The 10,568-nt window shown below is 45.9% G+C and overlaps 2 protein-coding genes across 15 annotated transcripts in view; one reads left to right on the top strand and one right to left on the bottom strand.

Annotated features, from left to right (window-relative positions):
* Window positions 1–3,112: 3,112 nt before the first annotated feature.
* Window positions 3,113–4,794, bottom strand: PCBP1 (poly(rC) binding protein 1). The gene has a single exon (XM_049651613.1). It carries the CDS (start codon window positions 4,529–4,531, stop codon window positions 3,461–3,463), a length of 1,071 nt encoding a protein of 356 aa, XP_049507570.1. The 5' UTR covers window positions 4,532–4,794; the 3' UTR covers window positions 3,113–3,460.
* A 12-nt stretch (window positions 4,795–4,806) lies between these two features.
* Window positions 4,807–10,568, top strand: part of ASPRV1 (aspartic peptidase retroviral like 1) — a 111,737-nt gene continuing 105,975 nt past the window's right edge. For 3 of the 14 annotated variants that reach the window (XM_049651604.1, XM_049651601.1, XM_049651600.1), the window contains exons 1-3: window positions 5,009–5,876; window positions 6,693–6,781; window positions 9,305–9,451. The gene's annotated coding sequence lies outside the window, so the exon portion shown is untranslated. The other 11 variants (XM_049651609.1, XM_049651608.1, XM_049651606.1 and 8 more) reach the window with 10 other exon arrangements.

Raw genomic sequence — 10,568 nt, 5'->3', positions numbered from 1 at the left:
AAATCTTTTCCCCAATCCTCCCTGACTCAAGTTATTGTACTATTTCTCTTTCTCTCTTGCACCCTCAGCATTTGAGTGATCTACACTCCTGTCTCCAATTCCTTACTCCCAGGCCCTCCTCTCCTGGTGTAATCTGCCTTCTTCCCATCACTTTTCTGACATTCTGCTTCCCAAGGATATCCATGACATTGGAAGTGTCTTCCTCAGTATCACCTTGAAGTGGTCTCTACAAATGAGTGGAAGGAATTAAAAAAAAAAAACACAAAAAATGATTAGAAATTAGATTTCAATTTGTTTACCTGAACTGTTATAAAATTTTTGTTTTCTAACTATATAATATTTAGGATTATGCTTGTATTAAGTTTATAAGTAAGCATGACTAATATACATATAGTAATTTAGAAATAAACATGTAATAGTGTATATGCTAAAGACTTTTTACTGAAGGGGTACACTTAAAGACTATTTGGGGCTCACGACTTTTCAGGATAAAGCTCAAACCCTTTATTCTGGCATTCAAGGCTACTTTAGCCTCAAATGATTTTGTGGCTTCCTCTACTCCTTTTCCCTCTCTTTATCACATACCATGCTTTTAATTAGCTACTACACATCTTCCAATTTTACCAAAACATCATTTTAGGTCAAAGTATTTTGTACAAAGTAAATGTTCAATCAAATCTATTAAATCTCTCTGTAACATTATTGAAAATTTCCTTAAAATTTTCCTTCTTGACTCCTCTCAAGGGCACTACCCTGGTTTTTCTCCTGCTGCTTTGACTACTTCTTCATTGGCTACTTCTTCTATATTCATTCTACAAATACTGCTAATATGTTATGGTGACAGGCACCAGAAATACCATGGTGAACAAGTAGACTAGGTCCCTTACCCCAAAGCTTAATCTTCCTCCTTTACCTGTCTCCATGTAGCTCACTCTTTCAGTTTGTCTATTTTTAGCTACTTGTTGAGTATTCCTCCCTGCAAATACTACCATCCTCAGGTCTCAATTCATTGCTCCCCTCCTTATATCTCTCCTGGCCTCCACATTCGGTTTCAATCTCCCTTGCATTGGCTCATTTCTACATGCATTCCTAGTGATGCCACTTCCCAACCTGTATTAGAATCTAGAGGTAGTTTTCTAACTGCTGTTCCTGACTTTAGTCCATCCAAGTTGCCATTCATTCTGTGCCTTGCAGCCTAACTCATTATTTTACAAATTATTGCCAGATTTGCCTTTGAATGGATGGGAGGGGAAAGACATTGAGGGAAATTTGAGGCCTAATTTTGATCTGGCATTTAAACCACTTCACCTAACCAATTTTAGGGACTCCTCAAAGACCATTTGGCCTGGGTTTGAGGGATTAATTTAATTATCCACTCCCACCCTACTCTATGAAAACATGATTTGTGCTCATTATCTCCAGAGGACAATGAACCTATTTCTGGGTCCTCACTAGGTCATCCCTTTCCTGTCCTGGTCCCTCAGTCCAATGGTCTTCTCCTGGCTTGTCATTTAGTACACACTGGTTTGTTCTCTAACTTTTAAATATTTGTCCTTTCTGTCCAGAGACACTGTGGACAGAAATGGGCCTTTGGTTTTTTAGTCTTAAGTATATTGAAGTTTACTTTGTAAGCAGTGTTGTGCTTTACATACACGCTCTCATTTTTTTCCACAAGCCCAAGAGATGTGTACTTTTAACACCTCTATTTTATATAGAGGCTAACTAATTTGCCCAAGGCCACGACAGGCAGAACTCAAATTTGAACTCAGGTTTAACTCCAGAATGTGGGTTCCCTTCAGTGACTGCCTGTCTGACTCCACAGTTGTGTATAAAATGTATGGTAGGCCCCAATCTTACCTCCAGGGACTCTTGGAACCAGGTCTGTAGTTTAGAAGAAAAGAACAGATATCCTGTAGAGAATAAGCCTCAACAAATATTGTGTGGAATACTCCCCTCCCACAGGAATTTCTCTTTGCTGTTAGTGATCTCCCACAGTGCCTGGGGTTTGAACTAATCACTCTGGCACCTAATCGTTCACTCTCTTATATTGTATTGCTGTTTCTAGCGTGTCTTTGCCTAATGGTAGAGAATTTTTCTTCTCATGAAGTCTAGCCTAATCCTACTGGCTGGTGTGGACATAAGGCAACTAGGCCTTCGCAGCAAGATCTTCCTAATCCACCGGTGAAATCAGTGGCACTCAAATCTAAGAACGATTCAGGGTTTTGTTAAAAATGGTCTTCTTTTTAGATTTGGGGGGTGGGACCCAGGTATCTGCATTTTTAACACCATTTCAGACTATAGTCAATGGATCTGTCTACAATCCTGTCTGTGAGGCCTGCCCCATTCAGGCAGGATTATTTCCTGGTATGGTTTCTCTAACATTGCACACAGCTGAAGAGTTAGAAGCTGGGCCTCTTTTGTTTCTGGATTCACCACTTGGCAGGTGTAATAACATCCTCTGACAGGCTGCTTGCCACAGGTGCATGCTCGACACATGCGCCCCGCTGGTACCATCCCCCATTTTGTCCTGGTGCCCAAGACCCCTCCATCCCTACCACCACCCCTGCCCTCTTCCAAATCCTCAAACCCACCCTTGCCCCTTTCCCTCCCATCCCAGCTCCAGCCCAGCCCTTTTCCCTCCCCCACCTCTTCTCTGGGTCCCCCCAGGCTCCTCCCACCTCAGAACATTTTTTTGTTCCTGGCTAAGAGTTTTCCCAGTGAGACTGGGGTGGGGGGGTGGGGCTGGCAAGAGGGAAGGACACACCGCCATTCATCAGAATTTATACCGAATGGCCATACTTTTTCGAAAACCCAGGTTTTCTACCAGAGAAATGGGCAGAGACCTCTCTCTGGAACTTGGCTGGAGGGATGTCACTCTCCGGGAGAACCCCTCTGTCTCTGCAAATATCCCAAAGCAGGCCCAGCCTGCCATGTTCCTTTGTTGGGACAGAAAGGGAATGGAATCTTACCAATAGGTGAAAAGGGCTAGACAGAACACCAAGGATGGGCCCAACCTTCTCCCTACAAAGGCCTAACGCTAACAGGGAAGGGAAAAAAAAGCACCAACAAAGAGTTTAAGATAGTAGTTCCCAGCTTTTTCAAATATGAAGCATTTTTTAACCAATCCATTTTTTAATTTTTAAATTCTTGACATTACAGAACTAAACTGAAATTTATTAACATTCCACTCTTACATTTCTTATCGACAAACAGAAATAAAATTCATGAGCCAAAAACCCAAAACAAAACTAAAAACAGGGAAAAGCTTATAAAACTAAATATGGATCCCAGCATTAACAGCTGAACAGAGAATGTGATTTTTAAATTCTTAGCGGATGATAAAGTTGTGTAGAAACTGAACACTTACAAATTATTTAAAACCTGGAATCACTGACCAGAAATTACACAGTTGGATCATGGGAAAACAGCAGAAAGGGGTTATAAGTGAACCTACACTGTTCTAGCTGCACCCCATGCCCTTCTCAGAGGAAAGCCTGGCATTGATTAGATATTGGGCCAGACTAATACTGGCAGCAGAACCAGTGATAGTAACCTGCCTACCAGAAGAGCCTTCCACTGGATTGGCAATTTTGATCTGGGCCCCGGACATCTGGCGGATCTCATTAATGTTGGCGCCTTGGCGCCCGATTATGCAGCCAATTAAGTTATTTGGAATGGTGAGTTCATGGGTCGTTTGAGTAGATGCATCCAAACTTGCCCAATAGCCTTTCACCTCTGGAGAGCTGGAGTCAATTCCGGCGAATCCGGTCCCGCCGTGCATCATGGCAAAGTGAGACTGTTGTCTTGCCACCTGGTTCAGCTTGGCCAGATCGAGCGGAGAAATGGTGTGTTGTCCTTGAATCGAGTAGGCATCTAGAGGTGGTCCCTCCAGGTCATGGGTGGCATGGGGGTAGCCCGCAGCGTCGCTGCACCGATCTTGGCCGCCCGCACAGATGACTGGAGAGCTGGCCGGCATGGGCTGGTACGGAATGGTCATGACTCTCCCTTGCGGAGACTGGGAGAGCGTCTCCAGCATGACCAGGCAGATCTGCTTGACACACTCGGTGACAGACTGCGGCACGCCAGCAATGGTGATGGCTCGCTCGGTGGAGTTGGGCAGCATATCCCCCGCCACCTGGACCTGGGCCCCCGTACTCTCGCGGATCTCTTTGATCTTACACCCGCCTTTCCCAATCAGGGAGCCGCACTGGGTGGCCGGCACCACCAGCCTCAGGGTGACCGGGGGCCTGCTGGCCGCCGTGCTGTTGGTCATGGAGCTGTTAATATCTTCTTCCAGCTTGTCGATGATCATAGCGAAGGCCTTAAAGATGGCATTGGTGGGGCCGGTCAGAGTGATGATTCTCTCCGGACAATTCCCCTCCGAGATGTTGATCCGCGCGCCACTCTCCTCGCGGATCCTCTTAACCGACTCCCCTTTCTTCCCAATGATGCTTCCTACTTCCTTTCCGTGCATAAGCAGCCGAATGGTGAGAGTCACATTTAGTCCACTTTCAGTCACACCGGCATCCATGGCGAGCGGCGGGCGGCGTTCGGGGGAGTTGGGCTCGTTACGTGGTCAAGTCTTTGGTGGCTGGCGGGGGGAGGGGAGGTGTAGGCCCAAAACTGCCGGCGCGAGGCGAGCGAGGGCCGCGGGAGCGAGCGGGCGCGGGCGGGAGGCCGCGGCGTCGTCGCAGGGGCGGGCGGCGGCGGCGGAGGGGGCGAGCGGGGCCGGGAGCGGCGGGCGGGCGGGTGGGCGAGGGCGCGGCGGTGGCGACTCCGGCGGCAGCCTCGGCGGTCTGGGCGGGGCGGGAAGCCCGCTTTCAACCCCGCGTACCCTCTGACCCCGGAAGTGCTTGCCGCGCAGGACCCCTTGAAAAAAACTGAGGACCCGTATTTTTTAGGTCACAAGATTGCGCCAACCTTCGCATGGTAGTTTAAAAAAAACTCTTTTAACAGCTTAGCATTGAAGATAAAGCCACGATGGGCAGAATCTGTGAGTCCGGCAAGGTTTTAAAACCAACGTGCATTTTATTAACTCCAGCGTCACAGGCAGATGTTTGGGAATGTTAATGTTGTGAGTGGGGGCGACATATTATTTTCCCGCCTTACAAAAAGGGCTTGAATGCGGAGCGACACGGGCAGCCCCGGCGGTAACTGCAGGCGGCAGCTGGGACGCCGCCGGTTTAAAACGTGCGCGTGAGGTGGCTAGAGCGCGTGCGCGAGGGTGTGGGGAGACGGGAGGGGCAGCCTCGGTCTTCCGGGGGGGAGGGGCGGCGAGGCGAGGCTTGTGTGGTGGGCGCGTGCTCGCGCGCGCGCGCGCGTGGGCACGTGGGGCCCCTTCGCCCCAGGCGTCCGGGCGCCCCGTACCAGGCCCCCCACCCTTGTCCTGGTCTCCCCACGGCAGCTGGTGAGGAGAAAGACCGAAACCCACCCCTGCCACCGCTAGAGTCGCGGCTCTGTTGATGACTTCTGGGAAGTGTTGGAAACAGGGCCTTAAAAAAGAATGGCGTCCATTTACATAATGCTTTGTTTGCATTTTGCAAGTTTCTTTCGGTTGAACCTACAGAAATCCCACAGTGTCGTTTTAGTCGTGGCAGTCTCGTCAGGCATTTAGGACAATGGTGTGCTCCTTTTGGGACCGCATTTAGTCAGGGTTGCTGACTAGTGCTTGGAGAATTCTTGCGATTTCCCCCCACACTCCTCACTTTCCCGCTTCTGCGTTTCGGCCTTTCCCCCGTTTCCCCTTTTGGTGCGATCGCCTCGCCCCGCTCCCCTTGGGGGCGGCCCCTGTCGGGCCCCGCCATCTTGGAAGGCCTTTCTTGCCGGTTTGCCACCGCACGTCCCTCTCGCCAAAAAAGGTCGCTTGGGAGGCTCGTGTACGTTTATTTCTAGCCCTTTCTCTTTCCTGCGGCTAAGCCAGACAGAAAAGGCACACAGACAGACGTGTGCACAACGTGCTTCAGGATCCCTCAGGGAAAGCAGCTAACGTGGCGGTCCCTCCGCCCCTTTCCTTCCCCACGGGGTGGCCGCCATGTTTCCAGAACACAAAATGGCGACACGTGGCCTGGATTCGTTGCCAACGAGAAATTGGGGTCGACCCGAAAGCTCCAAAATGCCCCCACCTCCCCACCCCGTGTGTGTTGGCCAGCGCCTTTCCCTCGCAGCCAGTGCTCTAACCACTCTGGTCCAAACCTAAGCTGCCGAATTTGAATGCATTTCCCCCATTAATTTGAAATGGGAATGTTTATAACTGTAAAATGTAGGTGTGATGCCGAGTCTCTCATAGTCTTAAGTTTAATAATGGGTAATGGGGGGGGGCAGTGCCAGTGGATGATTTGGGCCCCCAGTTACCAAAGCATTTAGGAATCACTGCTTTAAGAAATAAGATGGGAAGTTACTGATTTCCTAGACCTCTAGCACAGGCTGGTGTGCTGGAGAGACTGAGAAATGGTCTTATAAAATTTCTTAGAATTTCCATGAAGCAGTTTGGATACCTGTGACCATTTTCAGAGGCTAGCTGACCGGTGAACCTAAGTTTACCACAAGTGGTATTAACTTTCAGTATGGAGGGACAGATGTTATTGTGCATTTACCAGCGCAAGATCCTGTGCTAGCATTTTACTGCATACTATCTTTAATTTTTACAGTGATCTGAGGTAGGTGTTATCTTTTTCTCTCTCTTTTTCTAACAGATGAATTCACTTAGGCCCAGAGAGATGAAGTGACTAATTCAAGGTCACACAGTGGAGGATGGATTCCAGACCTTCTGATTTCCTTATTGGTGAGCATTTTCTCAAATTTTTCTGTAAGTCAGTGTTTTAAAATTTAAGTGCTATTTGAAGTTTAGGTGAGCTTGTCATTTAAAAGAACCTCTCAGGTAACCTTTTGGTGCATAGTCACCCCGTTTGTATCTTTTGGGGATTCCCAGCTTTTCCTGGTGTGAACTATACCTTGGCTCAAATGCTATTTAAAAAATTTTTTTTAATTAAAAAATTGGTGTCTGGGTGAGAATTGGGAGTGGGAAATGATTCAGCCCTACCCAAAGGCTGAAGTATGTGTCAGTCCAGCCTTGTCTGTGGCACATTCAAGTCTACCTGGCTCTGTGGAAGCAAGCAGTTTCTCTGACTCACTTGCTTCCTTTAGCTACCCATGGGCACGACTTCCGCCTTCCTCACCCCAGTGTCCCAACCAAGTAAAAAAAAATAATTTCACTTTAGCGCCAAGCCTCCATTTCTCTGCAAATATTGACAGAGCATGACAGTGTTAAGGAAATCATGGTCTATGAACTCTTCAGTTCAGTGTAACGAATAACTTGTAGGTCAAGCAAGGAATATGTGTCTGAACAGGGCTCTACTTGTGTGGATGTTAGAGATGGAGAGAAGGGCTTTTTGCTTCTTTTAACTTACATTAATGTCATATATCATAGTTTTCAAAGTGCCTTTGCGTTACTTTGTGTAATTCTATAACCAACTTTAATTGGTGGGTACATTATAGCAACAATGGCAGTACTAGCATTAAGTGCTAACTTTGTGACTGGCACTGTTTGAAGCTTTATTCTGTATGTTATTTCAGTGGCTCTCACATTTTTTTTTTTTTAAGTTTATTTATTTTGAGAGAGAAAGAGTGTGCTAGTGTGCACGTGAGCCCCTGAGTGGGGTAGGGGTATGTGTGTGTGTGGCTGGGGGCGGGGGGCAGAGAGAGAGGGAGGGAGGGAGAGAATCCTAAGCAGGCTTTGTACTGTTAGCATGGAGCTGGACTTGATCTCATGAACCCAACCATGAGATCATGACGTGAGCCAAAATCAAGGGTTGGTTGCTTAATTCACTGAGCCACCCAAGTCCTCCCCTCCTTTTTTTTAAGATTTTATTTTTAAGTAATCTGTATACCCATTGTGGGGCTCGAATTCACAACCCCAAGATCAATAGTCACGTGCTCCACTGACTGAACCAGCCAGGCACCCCAACAGTTTTAAAAGTAAGCCATCAAGACATAACATTTTTACAAAATAATTCATATATGCATAGACATATGTAACAGAAACCAAATCTTTGTAAAACAGTATTTATTTTTACTGTATGCGGTGTACTCTGGTAATTTCTGTTTGTTTACGTGAAATAAAAAGGTATATCACAACTGAAGTGACAAACCGTTATAAAGTTGTGACCAAAATGATTAATATACACATTTAATCCTCACAAAACTCCTGAGATGAAAGTGATGCAATTTATATTTTACAGAGATACAGAAAGGTGAAGGATTTTGTCTAACACACAGTTATTAAATAGTAAAATATGGATTTGAATTTGGGCAGTCTGAGCCCAGAGCCTGTATATTTACCACTGAGCTAGATGTGGTCTCTGCAGATGGCCTTGTCTTTAAGGGAGACAGAGTTGTTTAGGGAATTAAAATTATTAGTAAATGTTACAAACAAACTGAAGAGGCAACAAGAGAAATTCTATGTAATGAAGAGTTATATCCTTATTCAAAATACTCTGGTCTGTATGAGGTGCCTGGGTGGCTCAGTTGGTTCAGCATCTGACTTCAGCTCAGGTCATGACCTCACAATTCATGAGTTCAAGCCCTGCATAGGGCTCTGTGCTAACAGCTCAGAGCCTGGAACTTGCTTTGGATTCTGTGTCTCCCTCTTTTTCTGCCCCTCCCCTGCTCACACTCTGTCTCTCTCTGTCTCTCAACAATAAGTAAATGTGAAAAAAAGTTAAAACAAAACAAAATATTTTGGTCTCTAAATCTGTCACATATTTATTTCCCCTGAAGAAAAATGTACACATTGGGTCTTTCTTCCTGTCTATTTAAAGCCTTTTTGCCTGAAATTTTCCATTAATTCCTTCTTATCTGAGTACCTCCCTGATTCTACTCACCTCTTCCTTCAATAAAGACTTCCCCTTCCCAGCCTCTCTGTTTCCCCCAGAGTCCTATAGCCCCCACGCCCCCCTGAAGGCTACGTTTGGCTGTTAATTAAATTGTAATCTGCATTGGTGTTGATAGTGTGTTGTACAGGGCATTGGTGTCATGGGTGACCCAGAGATCTGGTAAAGAGGACATTGGACTTGGGAATCTGTGGCTCTGGCCCCTAGCTCCAGCTCTCCCACTGTCTAACTTTGAGAAGTCTACAACCCAGTTCAAAACTGGGCTTTGGTTTTCCCACGTGTAAAACAACAGATTAAATGATTTTTTCTAATTCTATCCAGGGAGTGATGATACTTGATGATCTTGGGTATCTCTGGGAGGGAGGAGGATTATGCAAATATTTTACTTATGGTAAATTTCCCCCTCCCTTCCTCAGACCTGCAGTATCTTGTGTATACGTGATTGAATTCCACACCACCCATTTTACAGATGAAGCCACTGAGATATGGAACATTTGACTAGTCACTGACCCACCCCTGGAGCCTCACACATGACTCTTCTCCTCCCATTTGAATGACTGCAGGTTAGTTAAGGGGTTTAATGAGTTTGGGAAGATGAGTCAGGCTTAAACTTTGGAAATTGAACCACAGGATTTATATTCCATTCAGAGGAGGGATTTTTGCTTCCTTTTACCTCACATTGGCATGTTTATGAAATGTTTTAAAGTGATTTCACATTATTTACTAATCATCACAGACACCCTTGCCATGAAAGTATAAATATGCCTGTTTCATGGAAGAGCTATCTATAGATCAGAGGAATGAAGTGACTTGCCCAAGGTTACACAGCTTGTCAGGACCTGAGCTGGGTCTCTTGACTTCTAGTTGTGGATTGTTCCTCTCCTTGGCTTTTGATGCTAGTTGCACTGACTTTGACACATGGAATAGTTTTATCTTTAACTCAGAAAGCTTTCAATCCAGCCTTTATTTTTCTGTCCCAGAGCATCTAGTCCATTTATGTTAGGTTCCTGATTCTTTTGGTTTAAGAAAAGCTCTTTCCTCTTTTTGTCTAATGTTTACATTTATGGGTTTGGGAAGTGGTGGAAATTATTCCTCGATGAGGCTGTGGAGGCAGGGACCACATCCCTCCCCCTCCCCCCGCCCCCCCAATATACCTTTTCCAGCAAATGTACTACAGCTTTTTAAAAAAATTTTTTTTTTCAACGTTTTTTATTTATTTTTGGGACAGAGGGAGACAGAGCATGAACGGGGGAGGGGCAGAGAGAGAGAGGGAGACACAGAATCGGAAACAGGCTCCAGGCTCCGAGCCATCAGCCCAGAGCCTGACGCGGGGCTCGAACTCACGGACTGCGAGATCGTGACTTGGCTGAAGTCGGATGCTTAACCGACTGCACCACCCAGGCGCCCCTGTACTATAGCTTTTTAAATTTGCCCTACCAACATGCAGTTTTGCAAAAAATAAACAAAAAACCAACATGGTTTCTTCTTCTCTTACTCTTTCAGATTTAGCTTCTCATTTTTCTTTTATTTGAAATTATAGTAAATTGAGAGGATCTTTACCCTATCACTTTCTGGGATACTACAAAGTATAACCTACGAAATATTTCTTGCCCACTTTGTAGATAGGAACAATAATTACAATAATAATCTCATATACTGGTGACCCTGTGCTACCGTTAT

Source organism: Panthera uncia (genome assembly GCF_023721935.1).
Source record: "Panthera uncia isolate 11264 chromosome A3 unlocalized genomic scaffold, Puncia_PCG_1.0 HiC_scaffold_11, whole genome shotgun sequence".
NCBI lineage: Eukaryota > Metazoa > Chordata > Mammalia > Carnivora > Felidae > Panthera > Panthera uncia.
This window is presented reverse-complemented; position numbering and strand designations above follow the sequence as displayed.

What these genes read in the sequence shown, in the direction of transcription:
- PCBP1 (XM_049651613.1), bottom strand. Translation starts at nt 4,531, where the DNA reads ATGGATGCCGGTGTGACTGAAAGTGGACTAAATGTGACTCTCACCATT.